The 18901-nt window shown below is 38.0% G+C and overlaps 1 protein-coding gene across 6 annotated transcripts in view; it reads left to right on the top strand.

Moving 5' to 3' along the window:
• Positions 1–16867, top strand: part of TIPARP (TCDD inducible poly(ADP-ribose) polymerase) — a 48102-nt gene extending 31235 nt beyond the window's left edge. For all 6 annotated transcript variants that reach the window (XM_026096860.2, XM_026096859.2, XM_026096858.2 and 3 more), the window contains exons 3-6: positions 5334–5502; positions 7079–7260; positions 12809–13084; positions 14138–16867. In XM_026096860.2, the coding sequence (XP_025952645.1) occupies positions 5334–5502; positions 7079–7260; positions 12809–13084; positions 14138–14585 (1075 nt within the window). In that variant the 3' untranslated portion in view covers positions 14586–16867. The remainder of the gene's footprint in view (positions 1–5333; positions 5503–7078; positions 7261–12808; positions 13085–14137) is intronic.
• Positions 16868–18901: the final 2034 nt, after the last annotated feature.

Raw genomic sequence — 18901 nt, forward strand, 5'->3', positions numbered from 1 at the left:
CAAGTGATGTTAGGTAGAAAATGTGTCTGGAGTTTAAAGTGCTGTATTTGAAGTATTCAGGGAAAAACTAAAATACTGTTGAGTTAGATTTCAGAATGTTTAGGCAATTTGGTCACCCAATTTTCCATAAAAATTATTGGGAAGTAGATTCTAAGTCATTCACTAACTTTGAAAATAAAAATACTATTTTTTAAAGCATTTCTAGTTTAACAGAAATTTTAGTTTCAGGAAGAGTCTGCTGTTATATTCTGAAAGAAATTGCTGACCCTTTTCCTATGCACAGCTAAGGGAAATGGATAGAGGATGCCATACCAATTTTTATATTGTATGTGACTCAGATCTTGACCAAATTTTTGTCTTCAAGACATAATTAAGAAGAATGGTTTTGGTGTCTAATCAGGAATTCTTACTATCAGAGAAACTTTTAAGTAAGCCCAGATAGTAACTGCACAGAACTGATGTCCCCATCCTTTAATTGCGCATACACAAGTTGAAAGACAGCCTTAGATGCGTGGGAGTCTCGAGAGAACTATTCTTCTATTTGTGTAACAGGCAACCACCAAAAGATGGGTTGCTTAGAGAAACACTGTGACCTTTACAGTCAGATAAATTGATCCTTTCTATTTAGAAAGGACAAAACAAGAACGTTCAATGTATTGTATTCAAATTCTTCATATTCAGGTTGTACATATGCTTTGAAGAAGAATGTTTGAAGGGGTAATAATCCACTCGTGGTGCTCGATGTCTGCGTTCTTATTACAGTGAATTGTCAACATATGTCTCTGAACAGTGGCCGTTCAATGTCCTCAATTTGCTTAAAGGAGAGATGGATTTGATAAAGAGATGGCAGAAAGCAGCAAGCTACAGAAACACTAAAAAAAAAAAAAAAAAAAAAACCACCACCAGACAGAATTGTTGCATTTTTAGTAGTGAAAGAAGTAATTTGGCAAGTTCAATACTGGTTTTGCTGAAAAATGTTTAGCTTTCAGCAAAACTATTTTCAGTGTAAGCTGTTATTAGCTACCAACATCGTAAGTCTTGAATAGAGTCTTACAAGATACATACGTGCAAATTCAGCTGTGGATGGATTTTATTTAATGTAGGGAAAAAATATTGCAACTTGTTTTACTGAAATTATATGTAAACTTTTCCTACTGTGGAAAAGAATAAATTGATATTTTTCTCATTAGAGCACTACCAGAAGAAAGCTGCGTAAAATCCTACAGTTCCCCACTAGTGCTGCAGTTACAGAATGTGTGCACTCAAGTGTTTTTTGCATATGCACCCATTTAGCCAGATTTTTAAGAGTCTATGCTGAAGATCTGCTTGCTTTGCAGTGAAAAAACTAGGAAAAGCAGTCTCATAGTGTGTTCATCTCAAAAAATGTTTTTTCCTTCCATGCAGTTCCCTCATATAGCATTAATTTGATTCTCATTGCTCTGATACAGTTACATCTGCGTGCTGGGTTCTGTATTTTAACACAGTTGAGTATGTTAGAAATACCAAGTCATGTATCAGAAGCCAGCCACGTTTCAAGTACTCGTGAAGTTTCTTCTGCAATATCCAAAATTTTAAGGACTTTTTTCTTAACTTCTTAGGATCTTAAGCTATATGTGATTACTTTTAAAAGGGCGCAGCATGCTAGTGGTTACCATTATTATGTCTAGAGTATAGGGAGGGATATTTCAATTTTCAGATTCCCTTTACTTTACACTGCATTAATAGAACTACTGCAAACATTTTTTTGTTATATGTTGCACCAGACCACGTGCAACACACAAAATTATAATAAAATTAACTAAAACTCTGGGTTACACCTTTAAAAGAAAACCATTCACACATAAAAAAGGTTTTTCATTTTGTGGCAGTTTCTCAGAGATCAGGGGTTTTGGAGTAGATGAAACCTTGTTATGGTATTTGACTTGAAAATAGAAAGAAGTGAGAATGAATGCTCAGATGGCACGTGGTTTGTATTAATAATTACCTTCTCGTGTATATGTTTCATAAAATATGCAGCACAGTGTGCGTGGGATTCTTGATTCAGGACTTGGATTGCTAGGTGAAACAAAAAGAACCCCGAAACAGTGAGTCCAGCTCTTCACTCCAGAAGAATGATATAAAACAATATCAATCTCTCAAAACTTGCTTTTCTCAAAAATGGTAATTTTTTATTAGGCCCTGAAATGCAGAATGATCAGAGCATATATGCTTTGATAAGAAGAAGCAAGTGCTTTTAAAACACCATTGAAATATATTCATGAAGAAATTCACTCAAAGTATCATGCTTATGGTGTTGTCTGCAGATACTTCAGATAATAACACAGCTCGGTATTTCAGAGAGATGATTTCCTCATGATTTCACACATTGTTTTTAAATAACATAGATTGTAGTCTGCTGTTACAGAACAAAATGACTGCATACCACTAAGGTGGGGTGATTTTGTTATTATTTTTTCACTGCAGAAAGTGTGTGGGGGTTTTTGGTTTTTTTTAAGCTCTACATGTAATTTTAGTGTTTTCATACTGGTCATTTATTTTGGTTAGTGCTGGTTTACTTCTGAATAAATCTGTCTTTTTCACTTGTATTTGACCTTTGTCTTGTTCATCCTATTGTTAAGGAAAATACAGACTATTACCCTTAAATAAGACTGGCTGCAGAGACACCTTTTCTTGAGTAGCGTGGGTGTCTGCACTATTCATTGATGAAATGTACTGTGGAATGTCAGCCTTAATTAGTATATCAAACTGCTTGTGGGTGGGATGCGGCCCTGGTGAGAAGACACGAGTTATTAGACTATACCTCCTACTCAGAATTAGTTGTTTTCTTTCCGTATTTGTATTCCGACCGTAATGATTTTGTATGCCACTGACGCAAGCAAGGAACAAACTGTTAAACTTTCTACAGATTTTGTGCTATAGAGTGTCTTCTTGACGAATTTTCATCTTAATTAGTGTTGTTATATGACAGGTTTTAGAGAACCATGTTCATTGAACTGGCAAGATGGTCCTTTTGGATAGCAGCTTACCAGCATAAGGGGGAAGAAAACTAACTGCTTGGAGCCATTCTCACTGCCTGCAGGTTTGTTCCTGCAGAGACGGAAAGCGCTCAGTCGTGTCCCTGAAATGAATTGGCCCAAACTCATCCTGGTTTTAACTTGGTGTTTGGGCTTTGGTGGAGTTGAAGAAAGAATGTTTCGGGGGTGTTTTTTCCCAAAGATTTTAGAAAGTAGCTCTTGTATTTGCATTTTTAAGACATTTGATTTGACTTTTGAGACTATTCTTTCTTTTAAGTCTATGTTAAAGCTTATGGAAAACAGAGAGAGCAATCTAAAGTTCTCTCAAATAACATTGGATCAATTCCCCTGACTGTGAGTCCACAATAATAGGACACATTGTCCTTTCCTGTATGTCAGGAAAGTGATTAATACTTCAAAAAGTGGTTAGCACTTTGCAGATCCAAATGCAATTAAATGATAATAGATACTAAGAACAACTAAGCACCTGCCACTCCTGTTGAGGAATGAAGGACAGTTGCAGCTGATCATCTTAAAGTCTGAACTCTTCATTAGTTTTCTATGAAAATGCTATAATAAAACTCCTCAGTGATTTTACCAGCAGCAGTGTGAAATAGCTAGCAAAATTGCAGCTATTCTCAAGCAATTCAGTATTCAGGAAGTCCTATAGATGTTTAAAATAGCTGTCGCTTAATGTGGCAAATTTCATACACAGTACTTCAATGTTTATGATATTAATGTACCAAAGTTTTAAAAATAAACTGTAAATTTCAAGTATCAGCTTTATTTCTGCTTACTGTTAGGAATTCAAAGAAAATATTTTATATAGTTTCAAAAGCTGTATTTCCAGTTGTTAGGAAATTAGCTACTAATGAAAACCAGTAAGCTGACAACTTGTAAATAATTTATAAAAGTAGAAAACTAATTATGTAAAGAGCATTCTTTTGAAAATACGTTAATCCTAGTTGTTCTAAAAATTGGCTTTTATAAGGTATGAATGTATTACTTTCATTTCTTTGAATTTCTTGTTTTAAGGCCTTGTTTGCTAGTAAACCAGGGACTTGTGATTGTCTAATGATAAGCATAGTTTTAGAATTCCATGCTTTTAAAGAATTTTTTAATTTGACTTGTGTCTCTTAACACGGACTGATAAAACAACATTAGAAACTATTTGCTGAACTGTTCAAAAGTCACTGTTAGACATGACTTCTTTGTAAAGGAGAAAAGGAAGCACACTTCTATTTTCTCCTTTAGATAAAGGATATAATCTCTGAGTCTTAATCTGTAGCCGCAGTTTATGTCCTTTTGAGACGCCAGTCACTTTACATGAAGTTGCCTATTAGCGCTGATTTTGTAGTGGTGATACAGTTAGCTGGAAAACAAGCCACTATTCCTCAGCCTGAGCTCCATAATAGTTAAATCACTTTTCCTTTTCATATTATGCCAGTTCTCTTCTGTTGCACATGATGGAAGATAAATGAACTCTCTGATGGATAGGCAGCAGATGCTCCTCATCTGAAGACATTTACATTTTCTTTTCTTCCTGGAAGCACTAACTTTTGCAAGGATAACCTTTTGAATAGTATGTGGCTGCTTCATCAAATATGGTTGTGTGATGTATTTATTTAGATAGTATGCTGAAAATGTCAAGGATATGTATATTGATTTTTCAGCAGTTCATCCATAGTGCATTCATATCACTGGACTAGGAAGACTGTTTTTCGCTGTTGTTTCTCTGCGCCAAAGACCATGTTTTTTCACCATTGTCTATAGAAACCTCTTAGGAGTTAGTCTGCCCTGACTATCTTGTATGTGTTTAGTACAGACAATTTCCACTTTGCAGTGAAGAGCAGGACGGTCCTTGTGGTGGAGGAAGCAGTGTGTCGGGGCTCTGAGCGCACCAATAGTCCAGTGACTTGGCCAGCATCTTTAAGAAGGGGCCGGAAGCCCTGCTACACCATCATGCATATGACTGTTGGTGTTCTCAGAGCTTTGGTACAGTGATTGAACCCTACACCCTCTCCTCCATAAAAAGCATAAGCAGGGTTAGGCGCCAGGCTCCACTGCTCTCTCCACATTGACAAGTCAAAGAAGGGGAAACAGGTCTTCAGTGTCCTACTTGGTCTCATGTGCCCAGTTCAAGCTCATGGAACATCTTTATGGTCGTTGGGGTTGTGTGACATGAGTACAGTCAGGCTCAGGATGCCTCTGAGGAGGTCTGAGCTAACTGTAGTTCTGAATGTGTGTTTTGATATCTCTGGATGTTTTTTGAATGGATTACAAAAGGTGAGAATTCTTTATTTTTCTTGTTCTTTCCAGGGGACATGAATTTTGGGCGGATTTGAATGTTATGAAATTATATGAAACTGTTGAGTTTGACCAAATGCGAAGGCTATCCACACCTTCCTGCCCCAGCTCCACCTCCAACTACTACACAGTCTGGAAGTACTTCTGCAGGGACCACTTTGGTTGGAGAGAATACTCTGAGGTATTTAACACATTCCAGAATCACGCTTTTGGGTTATGATGCAAAACTGCAATAGCATTTTATCCTCAGGTGATCTGAATATTACTTGGCCTCTGCTTAAGAGAAAAGTAATAGCTCTATAATATGTAATATCCTTTATTTGGGACCATTGCTTTTCACTGACAGGAGGATGGATAGTTTTCTGCCTAACTGGGAGTCTAATTTATAACAGGCTAAAGATTTTGTCTCAAAATTTTTGTTTAAATTCACCCAACACCTTATGACCATGAAGAGCTCGGCCTGCAGCCAGATTCCCACGTGTTCTGTTGCAGAGGGTATATGTAGAAGGCCTGTGAAGAACAGAGGTTTGGGAGTGATTTTAAAATATTAATCCAGCTTTTCAGAATGTACTGTGCTTTATCATCTAGGAAGTAGAGGCTGAGTGACTAACACTAGCAGGCTGAAGGTAGGGTTTAAGTATCTTCGATGTGACCATCCACCATCCTTGCATAGTTTTCCTGTCAACACCCATTCGTTTCAGTTTAGTCATCTGGGGTGGAGTATGGAATTTTAACTGATGGACTCAGTCATGCTGTCGGGGCACCCAAACCGAGTGAATGTGAATCTGTTCTGCTGCAGTGGGGAAGTTGTCCAGAACTCTTCTGGACATTCAGCAGGAGCGCCTGTTCAGGAGAGCGCGCTCTTTTTCTGTTTATGGGGAAGGCGGCTGAGTACAGTCTGAACCTGTAGGACTACATTTATTTTTGTTGTGAAGAGAAATAAAGATGGCTTTATCTGACCGGTTTTACAGAACAATCCAGTATCATTCAAAGCTGCTAAACCTCCAGCATGTCTCCAGCCAGTGATTTCAAAATGCCCTCGTACTTAGAAAGTGGAATTAATTGCTTCCAATAAAACTGTGGGCCATTTGTAAAGTTTGGTAATATTTTTACATTTTCAGTCTGTTTTCCTCGAAAGTCTTAAACATTTAGGCAAGTTACTTAAATAGAGTTATTTCTGAGGAAGATAATTGAGCACTTTGGTTTTGAACATGGTTTGCAGAAAAAGCAGTAGACTGAGAGCTGTGCACTGCTGGGCTGCTCCGTGAGTTAGCCCTGCTGAGCTTTGAGGCACGGAGGGTGACTCAGGTTTGAGAGCAAACTGGCCCATGTCAGTTTCCAGAAAGTCCTTTCTAATCCCTAGCAATCTGGTTTTAAGACAAGGGAGACAGCTTTCTGCAAGCTTGTTAACACTGCCATTTAGCTTTTTATTTTTTACCTTATTTATTTGTCCCCCAAAGATATTACAAAGTAGGATGTGAACCTCCAGAGTCACTGAATTTAGTCCCTTGCTGTCTCATAGACCATGTTATACAATCACCTTTAATAAATGGGTCAGTCTCTATCCTAGAAGTAGTTACAGATTTTGGTCCTCACTGTTCCAGTTGAAAGGTAGTTCCAGAATTTCCATACACTAATAGGTAGGATCCTTTTTCTAAATACCTGTGTTAAATCTGTTCATCTGGCAAACCTGTTTCTTTCTGAATATGTAATTTATGTTGTGCCTGTTTTTGTTTTCTTAATATTTCTCAAAACAGCCAGTTGTAAGACTGATAGAAGAAGCCAGCTGCCGGGGTCTGAAAGAAGTTCGGTTTGTTACCTGGCATAATCAATATATCTTAAATATCAAAGATGGATTCCAGCAAAATGCGTGCTTCAGAAGAGAAATCAAGAGGAGACCCCTTCTTCGTTCATGCGTTGTGCTGATGCCATTTTTACAGTATGTATCCCAGCAAGATGAAAACTTTGAATTTCAAATGTTCCTTCATGTTGGTCTGTCCATTAGAACTGTATTCCTTAAGATGTGACAAGGAAATAGGTATCATTGTCTAGAAAAATTAGAAGATATAATAAAAAAACCCTAAGTTATATTCATTTCATGTAACTAGGACCATTTGCAAATTTTGGATTTAACCATATGTTCTTTTTTCCAGATCAGTAGTTACTTGTCTGCAAATATGGGTCCTAATTCAGGAATTCCTGTATAGAGAGAGGTTCTGTGAGCATATGTTCAGTTCCAGTAAAAATAAATGCGATATAAGTGTTTGGTGGAAATTTTCATTAATCAAAATCATGGAATTACTCCTTGGAAAAACTCCAGAATATTTGAACAATTCAGCAATAGATTACTAAAAGTATAGAAGTGACAGCTCTGCCCAACCCCATTTTTAGGTAACCTCCTATAGAATTAAATGTTGTTACTGTTGATTAACACTTCGCAATACTGTTGAACATTTTCAGTGAAGTAAAGAATAAATTTCAGAACATACTTAAAGCTGTTTTCTCTGGTTGTCTTACACAAATTGTAGACTTCTTTAGTCACAAACTAGAAACGTTCAGTGAGAAATAACGTTAGTTACATTAATAGAAATAGTAAGAATATTCAGCATCAGTTCTAAAGTGACTCTTGACATAAATAATGGACATCAGCCTAGCAATGAATTCAAACAGCTTGCAAATCAGAGCTCAGGTTATGGTCCAGGAGTGCTTCTAAAGCTTACTTCTGCCCTTCTGTGACCTGGAGAGCAGGACAGAAGTTTAAAGAAAGGTGATAGGTGAAAGCCGATAATCATAAGTCCTTCTCACCCAAAGTCAGACCAGAAATTCATTTGGATAGAATATAGTAGGGGCTGATACACAGTGGGCAGACTTTCTATAAACTCCTTAGGATCAATGTGAAGAAACAGCTTCCAGTCAGTTCTGGCCTCACACTTAGGACTGGATACGACAAAGTAGTGCTTTGGCATTCCCAATATCTTGAGGTCAGATTTTGCCCCAAAATGGAAAATAGGACTGAACTCTCTCACTTAAAATTAATGAAGCAAATCTCTATCTGGAAAGTCTTGACCATAAAATGGAGTTGACTTTGTAATGAATATAGTCTGAATTTTAACTTGTTTCTTAAAAACTATGTATATGTACTGTACTAAAACCCAAATATCCTGTTGTGCACAGCCTTGCCAATTGCAGATTTTGTAAAATATGTGAGGAGCCTTGTGTTCCATTCTTCTTTGAAGTCCGCCTACCAGAAACTGGGCAGTCCTGTTTGGAAGAACATCCTGTATGCCACTCTCAAGAGCTGTTGTAGTTGCTCAGTTACTTTAAAGATGTCAGTCTTTAAACCATCATTTAGTGTATGCTGCAGCTATGGGAAGGAAAGTTGGCTAAATCCTGCCCTAACTGCTACTAGGAGTCAATACCTTCAAAAATTGTCACTCGGGGTCAACAGCATACACAGAGTGATGTGATTTCTGGATGTCTTGCTTCTGGTGGTGTAGTTTAGGGCACTCTCACTTTGCTGCTAGATGGCACTGGTCATAAGTAGCCTTCGACAGGCTTTCCTCTCTCCATGTGTTCTGATACAAGCTAGAACTTTTGACACAAAAGGAGAAAGTGGAATCTTATCCCCAAAGTCGAGGGAGGACAAGGGTGAGAGGCCTGCAGCCTCAAAGGAAAGCTCACTGGGTGAGAAGCTAAGAGACTATCAGAACTCGAGATCTCCATGGGTTTGAACCAAGCATCAGAACTCGAGAACTTCTGAAATACTCCCTAAGTCCATGTTTGCATAAAATAAAGCTTGTGCCATCACAGTCCTCCTGTTTTTGGGCACTTCTCCATTCCCAGTTGAACACTTTATTTGGAGATCCATGACCTCCAAGGCTTTCACAGTTTTGGCAACTACTCACTTAGCACTTTTCAGGAGAAACAGAATCTGAGGAACTCCTTACCACTAGGCTCTGTTTGTTATTTGAAGGTTATAATGTACCTTTTGGGTCTCGGAACATCAGAAGTACAGATGTACTTTGTATGCCAAACTACTGTCCAGCTTTCTGCATCTCACCCTCTTTAGTGATCACCAGGCCATCAACTGTAGGTCCCATAAAAATGAATGTTCAAAAATATTTTATAATTTTCAAGATCAATTAAAGCATTCCATTGTTTTTATTGTCATCGCAACTGGAGGTGAACGTGTTCACCCATCAAAGGCAGAGTGAGGAAAGTGTTGCATTGTAGTCATTCTTGATTAGAACTCATAAAAATGCCATTTTTGTGATCTCACCAGCACAGCTGGAAACATTATTGTTAGAGTCCAGTAGTTAGGAACATACTGTCCTGTTAGCAAAGGGGTGGAAGTCATTAGTCATTAAAGTGGCAGCTTGGCATGCTGGGCCAATCAAAGGAGATTTAGCTGCTGCATTGGGACTAGAATGCTCATTAGCTTGCTGAATTCTTACAGCATCTGACTGTGAGGAGAAGGTGAATTTGGTCAGAGTCTCAAAACAAGTTGTCGTTGGAAATACTTCTAGATACAGTCTTACAGGAAGAAACCCAAAAATTATTTAAAAAATTCTGGGAGGATGCATGTGAAAGGAGCAAGCGTGAACTTTCTGGTTATAGCAGTTCTGATTCTGATCTTAGTGAAAAATAAAGATTAAAGGTATTTTCCCGATCCTTTGCCAACAGTGACCGTTTTACTGCAGTTTAAGTCTATGACTTTGAGAGATGCTAAACTCATGTAACTGCAGCTAACTTTAGTGGACCATTGAGTGTTCTACACCCATAAGAGTTTGACCATAACTATTGAAAGCAGTTACAAAATCTGTAAATTAAGTTCTGAAATTTCTGTTGTTCTGCAGTAAAAATCCAGCAATTCTTAGCAGGGAACAACAGAGTATTTTAAAAACTGTTAAGATTTTGCAATAAAGTATGGGAGTGGTCTTTAAAAAGTCAGTATTTGACCCTGCTTATCACTCAGTCACACCCGAGGTTCCCTCTCCTCCCCCAGATCAGATATAAAATTACAAAAGAATACTTGAAATAGAAACATTGGGTAATGCGTGTTAGTGGTTGACAAGTGTTGACTTCTTAATGGCTCCCCTGTATAATAAATCCTGACAATTAATTTAAATTAGTCAGAATAAATGAACAAAGTGCATCTAGGGATGCAATGGCTTTTATTGTGTTTGCTGACTTAGTACTCCATAACTTGTGTTGATGTGCACTTCGTCATTACTGTGAATGAGTGAAGTTCTACAGTAATGTTATTACCCATGGAAAAAACCATAATAAATCCACATCGTAATATTGTAGCTGCTGTTTCAATAATGATTATTAGAAAAATCCATATTCTGGGTTTCTTTTAAGCTATTAATAAAATAGAAGAATTTTGAATTCAGTTAAATCAATGCAAATCAGTTGAGGTCTCCTTTTAGTTTTGTACAGCAGGTGAAAGCCCTGTGAACAAAATTTTAAAGAGTGTTTGTGCTCTGAAGAGTGTAAGTGGTGTTACAGTTTACTCTCTCTCTGATCCAAAGCAAATGTTAATTTAAAAATATCTTTTTATATTTTTCACAACTTTTTTCTAGACCTGAAAAGCTTGACCTGCAATCAGAAAATCACATGCAATTATTTCTGGGTCACACAAAAAATCACACAAGGTTTTTTCAGGCTCACATATCACCAGCATTAAAGATTCTGACAGGAGACCTTAACTGATATTTCTGTAGCTAAGGTGTGAACAGCAGTAGATTTGTTATCTATCTATAGTTACATTGGCTCTGTGGAGAAAGCAGGTTTAACAAGTAAGGAGAATCAAAAGTTCCTCTGTCATTGTTTCTTAGTGTACCTTAAGGACAGATTGGTTGAGTAAGGAAGTACCAGTTTTACATAGCTGCTCAGGTAGAATCACATGCTCAGGGAGGCAGGATTTGGCTGTCGAGCTGCCAAAACTCAGCTTGCCTAAGATGGCTACACAAGTATTCTCTTTCCTCATTTTCTCCTAATGAGAACAGACTTTCTCCCTACATTTGGTTTTGATATGTTAGCAGAATAAAAGTGACCTGAGAGATTTAGTGAACGTGGTTAAGGTCAGCTGTGCCACACACAGAAAAGATTTGCATTTGCATCTTTTGAGTCAGGCAGTGGCTATCAGTGACTTCATAATCTTTCCTGAGCAGAGTAGAATTGTCTACTTCTGATTGTACTTTACACGTTTGCTTTCACTGTCGGTTTGTCCTGGAGTCAGTAGCAGCTTTTTCTATAAGAATACTTTGGTAAAATATTCATCTGGTGAAATTTGAGATAGTTCCATTTATTCTTGCAACTTAAAGGGAACTTCACCAGCTTGCAGGACCTGAAGATCCGTGTACTTGAAGTTTGAAAACCAGAGTCTGAATCTGCTTTACATGTTCAAAGTATTTTTATTGACGTAACAGGGACAACTCCAGTAAGTAAGGATTATTCAGTTGAGTAAGGCTTGCTTGTTCAGATTTTAATCAGGTGAACATAAGCCACGGATTCCATACTCGTTATCTAAATTTAGCAAGTATTACATGTAACAGTTCAAAAGTCTGAAACATTCCACAAAAGTTTAGTTATATTAAGAATGAAATCTTGCCTGTTCTACAGTCAGTGTTCAAATCAACTTGATTTTACTATAGTCAGTTCTCCTCTTTTTGGCATACGTTCTGCTTTTCTGCCATGGCTGTTACAGGCAGCAGCTCTCCTTCTTCTCCCTCCTCCGACTGCTTACCTGGCAGCATTCCCGAAAAGGAGGGGCTGGTCTATCACATGGAAATAAGCAACTGCAAATGCAAATCTACGTATGGCCTGTGCAAATGAAAATAAGAGCGTTCCTCAGTATGACACTAGGTAGTACTAAAAACATCTATTCTTATACATAATGTAGCAAAATATATGCACGTTTTGCCTGCATAAGTTTTTCCCTTTTAATTAGGGTCATTCATTATACCGTAGAAGAAGGTGTGTATATTTCTACTCCTTGTATGATGTTCTAAGGAAATGAGGTCAAATGCTGACAAATTAATATTCTTTTCTTACTCTGTATGTCTTATGCTGTATGTTAAAACCATTAGTAGGTCATAGCTAATTTGTAAAATAGTTGTATATGGTAGCATTCAGCCTGCACTCCAGTTGTATAACCACCACTCTTGTCACCAGCCCAGAATGTGAGTAATGATGATGATGATAGTAGGCTTTTAAGTCACCACCAGTCAGTATGATTTCTGTAAGTGGAACTGCATACATGAAAGCCATAATGTTGTTATTAATTTTAATGAATGCAAGAGTTATTAAAATAGAAGAAATAGTTGGCATGTTCTTTTTAAACAAGCATTAAAGATATATAAATTGTTACAGAACTAAAGAGCAGCAATTGTTTAAGACATGTTGATAACTAAATAAACGTAATTTGCAGGTCTTCTGTTTGTGAACATTTAAGTAGAAACTCTTTCTCCTTCCCAAACTAGGACTTTAGGTGGCAATTCTCCAGTACCCTGTCCACCGACGGAACCAGTTTCTTCACAAGTCTTATCTCCAACTGCTGTTACCTCTCCAAACTTCTACCCTGAGACTTGGATTAGTATGGATCCATCTCAGGACTTCATCCAAGTGCCTGTTTCAAAGGAAGATAAAAGCTATAGAACCATTTATAATCTGTTTCACAAGACTGTGCCGGAGACCAAATACAAAATTTTGAAAATTCTGAGAGTGCAAAACCAGTTTCTTTGGGAGAAATATAAAAGGTAAGATAATGCAAATATCATTTTTTTACAATAGTAGCTAGGTACCTTAAAATTAATAATTTGGGCTGTAAAATATAAATTGATCATTCAGCTGAATACATAAATTCCAGATTTTCTGAAGAAAAGCAGTCTTCAATTGAATAACTTTGAAAAATAAATATGGCTGATTGCACGTCTGGAAATCTCCTGTGTAAGAGGTTTTATGTGCTATTAATAAGTTTATAAAATACATTTTCGCAGAAACTTCAAAATAAATCTAGAGTGTCTAGTTGAAAAATATAAGGATGTTCTTTCTGTTCACTTTCAAGCCAACCAAGGAGGAACTGTCTTCATCAAATAAAGCCTATTTTAAAAATAGCCATTTGTGTCTTGGTTCCCCAGAACATGGCAACCCAGAGTCTGACAGTGCTCCAGCAAAGATGAAATTCTGTGTCAGTCAATTCCATCCAAACCCAAGATGATGTCTTTGAAAGTTATCATCCATTGGTCATTTAGTAATTGAAATGAAATTAGATTTGTGGATTCTCTGTCCCTTCTCAAGAAATGCAAAATCTCAGGAGAAATCAAAGGATGGGTTGTGTGAGCACAGAGACTTATGATATTAATTCTTACAGTATTAATGCCACTATAGAGAACCTTCATCCCCCCTGTAGGGTCTCTTCTGAAGCCATAGTAGGATTTAATCCTTGCACAGATGTTGTTTTTGCTCTTAAGAGGAGTTCCTTCCACATTCAAGGTGACAGACAAAGATAAGCAGGCACTTTTCAAGTTTCTTTGCCTGTGCTGCTATACAGATGACAGAACTCCAGCCTCCAGCAGTATCATTGTTCAGGACCTTTCAAAAATACTAAATGCACACAAAAGCTGTATTTTAAAACAGAAGACCCATCCTGTTATACATGCAGAAATATTCTCATGTCTGTCTCCTCTTACAGCTCTAGTATTCCAGAAGATAATACTGATACTTTTTACTGTAAGAACTGCAGTGAAAATTCATTTTCATGTGCAGAACTGCAGTGAATATTCATCTATGCTTTTCATTTTCTATTCCAGGAAAAAGGAATATATGTCTAAAAAAATGACTGGGCTTGACAGAATAATGAATGAAAGGCATTTGTTCCATGGCACCTCCCAGGACGTAGTGGATGGAATCTGCAAGCACAACTTTGACCCACGTGTCTGTGGGAAGCATGCTACCATGTTTGGACAAGGCAGTTACTTTGCCAGAAAGGCAAGCTATTCTCATAACTTTTCCAAAAGGTCACCCAAAGGAGTTCATTACATGTTTTTGGCTAAAGTACTGACAGGAAGATACACAGTGGGCAATCACACCATGAGGAGACCTCCACCTGTGAACCCTGGCAGCATTACTAGTGACCTCTATGACTCTTGTGTGGACAATTACTTTGAGCCTCAGATTTTTGTCATTTTTAATGATGATCAGAGCTACCCGTATTTTATTATCCAATATGAAGAAGTTAGCAACACTGTCTCTATTTGAAAATCTGTGCTGCTAAATTATTCATTTTAATAAACTCTATTATCTGACATTTGTAGCAGCTTTTGTGGAAAAAATTTGGACATTGTAGAACTGATTAAAATTACTTGATTGGAAGGAAGGAAATCTCAAAATACGAAAAAGAAGATCTGAAGTGACCAATTGTGCACTTGCTATTTGATTATGTATGTGCAAATTGTAAATATCTTTCCATTGTTTATAGTTGAAAATCTATACCTTTTGTTATAAAACACTGTTTATTTATGTTAGTAAATATTCATGCTTAAAAATGTTTGTGCATATAATTTCAATTGTTATGTGTGTATTACTTTGGCGAGAAAATTGTTTATGCCCTGATCTTGAAATCTGTTGGATAGCCATTTCTAAATAATCAGAACCAGATAAATTTCGCCCCAAGAATATTAAATAAGAGATTCTCCCAACCATTACTTTTTATTAATTTATTTAGAGAGCCAAGCAAAATTTACATGCAGAAAGATGGAGGGAGATCACAAAACTAACATTCTGCTCATATTTCAGGTTATTAAACATGACAGTACAAATAAATGCATCATTTTCTAACATCAATCCTAAATAAAATTAGGAAAAGATGAGTATGGAATACAGTCTGTGAGGGTTTAAAGCAGTATGGTTTCACAGCAGCTTATGGCTCAACAAGTTTATCATTTTTCTCTGCTCTGGCCTTGCGGTGGGGGTGGGAACACCATCTGGGAAGCGGTCAAAAGCCATGTCTGTGCTACTGAACCTGTACACAGCTGGGCATGTGCCATCCAGTCCCCATTACTTTCAAACACTCTGAATTAAAGGAGGATAGCTTTATGGAACATGCATCTTGGAAAAGAAACCTCAAGCCTTCTTTTAGATGAGATCTTAAATTTGATAAAGGATGAAGATTTTTGTTAATGTCCCTTAAAATTAATGAGGCTGATATTAAATGAATTAAAAATTGATTGATACATTTAAAAATAACTGTGAACATGTAATCCTCATTTAATTAGGGTGTTTTTGTTTTTTCCAGGCAGCTATGCTTGGCTCAGTTGCTCTTCAGTATCTTTAGTGGTGATCTGGAAAAGAAATGTAAAGTCATCAGTAATATTTGCAAGTGACCCCAAACCAGAAATGATAAATAATGAAATAGACAGGTCAGTCATTCAGAGCAGCCGGTATTGCTTGGTAAGGTAAGCTCTTTCGAACAACATGTGTTTTAATGCATCCTGATGCAAGATTATCTATTTGTATTTTGAAGGCAGGAAGAGAAACAGTATGTAGCACAGAGTTACAGAACAGGAAACTTATACGAGAATGCTGTTCAACTAAAAGACTTGGTAATCAGCTGAGAATCTACATTAGCAGTAGCATCATAGGCTTAAGGCACAGGTCTCCACAGCTGAGGGAATGGGAGTTCCATCCATTGAACTTGCGTATTCTGGTTGGAATATCTGAAATCATTATATATATTTTTTAATCTAGTTATGCTTTAAGAAAAAAACAAGTCTTTAAAGTGGCATCTGAAGTAATTTCAGAACTGTGATTTAAAATTCAGGAAAAGTTAAGTAAATAATCTCCATTCCAAATCTTGGCATATTTTGCACTTGCAGTTCAGTCTGTTTTTTCTGAGTCATTTCTGAAGTATCGTGCCACTGTGAAAGCAGCATGCTCAGAATTCACAAGACTCCACCTAGCCTCCTTGGCAGCGACCTTCCCTGCCTGCTCACACTGTGCTCTGTCACTGACTGGCGGTTGGGTTTGTTTCACCAAAGTAACTAAAAGTTTGTCGCAGGCACACTCAGGTCCCTGCTAGCTTGTGTTCTACCATGTGGTTTTAACGAGGCAATAAGTATCACAGGCTAGCTAACATTATAAAATTTTAGTTCCATGACAAGTGTTATAGTTCACAGCCCAGTGAGGTTAACCTTGATATTTCACCTCAAGCAGCTCCAGTGACGCAAAACCAAGACGCCCTGCCCCCATTAAGTTTTTTACTTACGTTTCTCATTATAAAAACATACACCTCTTTTATTAGCATGGATGTGGCCTAAGAGCATTTGCCTAATGTTCACAAAGCACTAGCGGCCATCGTATCTGCTCACTGAGGTAGAAGGTGTCATGATTTCCTTTGATGTGAAGGGAGCATCAGAGTGCTTTTTGCTTCTGTGGCTCAGCAGCAAACCTCCTTCAGCTGAGTATGGAACTGTTCATTTATGCTAATGTTTTCTGTATCCACTTTGTGGCCTAATAAAAACCTGTTTTGTTATGGGAGAGAATTAGTTACTCTTACCAGCACTCCTGCTTGTTTCCATCACACTGTATTACTCCTTGCTACCTGTAGTAGATCAAACCATCTGGTAGGCCAGAAGAGGGGGAAAATCCAAGCAGCTGGTTCCAATTAGCTACCAATCTCTTCTGAGGCTCTTGGCAGTACGAGAGAGCACTAAAACTTCAGAGAGTTTGTCCTGGGGAAGGAGATCTGTATTGGTGTGGTAGGAGAGGAGATACCATTGTGGATATAAAACACAGAGGAGCTGGTCACTTCTTGTAGCCTATTTCCTTGGGAGATGATTTCAGAAAGGTAAGGTGATTTGTGGAGAAATGGATTGTGGCTGATGATAAAGTCAAGTCTAGATTGTCTCCATTTAAGAGCTGCTAAATCTTTTGGCTTACTTTCCCTTGATAGGCTTTCCTGCAATAGCTGAAGCAATACCTTGAGAATCCAGGTGCTATAAGGTGGTAGTGTGCTGATGTGTGCATCTTGTTTGGCTATAATGGAGCTGGGGTAGAAAGATGAAACTCTATGTTTGTCACCAGTTGTTTGTGCAGCCCTCTAGACTCTGAAAAGAATGTTGCCCACTGCAGCACAACCACTGCTTTCCAAGTGGAGAGGATGGAGGGAAGCAGGGTGGTTGCTATGGCAAAGGGTAGAACTGTGTTGTGTTGTCAAGGTGTTTCATGAGTAACACTTGATGCACATCCCTGCTCTTGGAGACTGGTGACACCTTGGATGGTGACAGGCTGGGAGCTGATCCAGCAGCAAGTAAAGCTCCATTTGCTGAACTGATTGGCTTGAGGCCATTATATTACATTTATAGTTTATTTTGTGTGTGTGTGTGTGTGTGTGTGTGTGTATATATGTACATATATATGCACACAGACACACACATAGTGGTTCTGCCAGTAGTCCTGTGATAAGCCGTCATGTAAGGTACCTCTAAGCCCTTCCACTGTTTGCATTCTGCCACATACAAGTCTACCAATACTCACTATAAATAGTACATTTAATTTCTTAGACACACATGAATGGTTATGTTCTAAATTGTATGACTCTTTCCTAAACTTACAAAATATGAAGTGGTTCCTTCTTTTCCCTTGTTCTACACAAACAGCATCTTAATGTGTATGCTGAGCAAGGAAATGCTTCAACTTCTTATACTTACAGGTGATACAGCTGCTAAGCTCCAAGTATAGCAACCCTCACTGAACTGTGGTAACTCCCAATCTACATCAGCAGCAAGGAGATAAGAAACTCCATGGAGTTGCTAGGGAGACATATGGAAGTAAATCTGCTGTTCAGTGAGAAGGAAACTGGCTCCAGCTGTTTACTTCCTTTTCATCTTTTTGAAAAGGGGTTGATGTTCTTGTGGCTTTCATGTTTAGTAGTCCCCCTCCCCTCCCCTCTCTCCATCAAAGGCTTCTGGCCAGTTTTACATTCAGATAAACAGGATCACTATGGAACGTGAAAGTGCTGCTGAGAGTGGGAAGACTCATCTGTTGTAAAGGGTACATCACAAGGATACAAAGCTTCATGCTGGGAAGTGGAGACTTCCCTCAGTTCTCAAGTAACTGTCAGGGAAATGGATTGTAGTTTTCCTCAGATGTTGTAATGAAGTTTTGGTCTTTTAGGAGATCACATTCCGTTTTGTCCCCCGTGTTCCCAAGGAGCTTTTGTAGAAGTCGGAGCATAGGAGTATTTATCTTCTACCAGCACCTTTCTGTCTAAGAAGGGAGGAGGTGTTGGTAATGGATAGTTCTTATCATTTGTCCTCAAACTCTAGCTGAGGTCAATTAAGCACACTATTGTCTCTTTTCTTATTTGCATTCTAAAACTGCTCTTCCCTAAGTGTGTGTGCTGGATCAACAGGATCCATAGGAATCCCTCTGTCCTCCAACTCATCTCGATCTATAGTAAAGTGAACAAAAGCTTAGGGCATGAGAGGCCTAGTGCGGACATGCTGGACCGAGTGGGGACTCCTGAGCTGTTGAATCCAGTCCTCCTACCGCCTGAATTTCCCCTTGTAGCTCTG

This window comes from Dromaius novaehollandiae, chromosome 9, assembly GCF_036370855.1.
Source record: "Dromaius novaehollandiae isolate bDroNov1 chromosome 9, bDroNov1.hap1, whole genome shotgun sequence".
NCBI classification, from domain to species: domain Eukaryota; kingdom Metazoa; phylum Chordata; class Aves; order Casuariiformes; family Dromaiidae; genus Dromaius; species Dromaius novaehollandiae.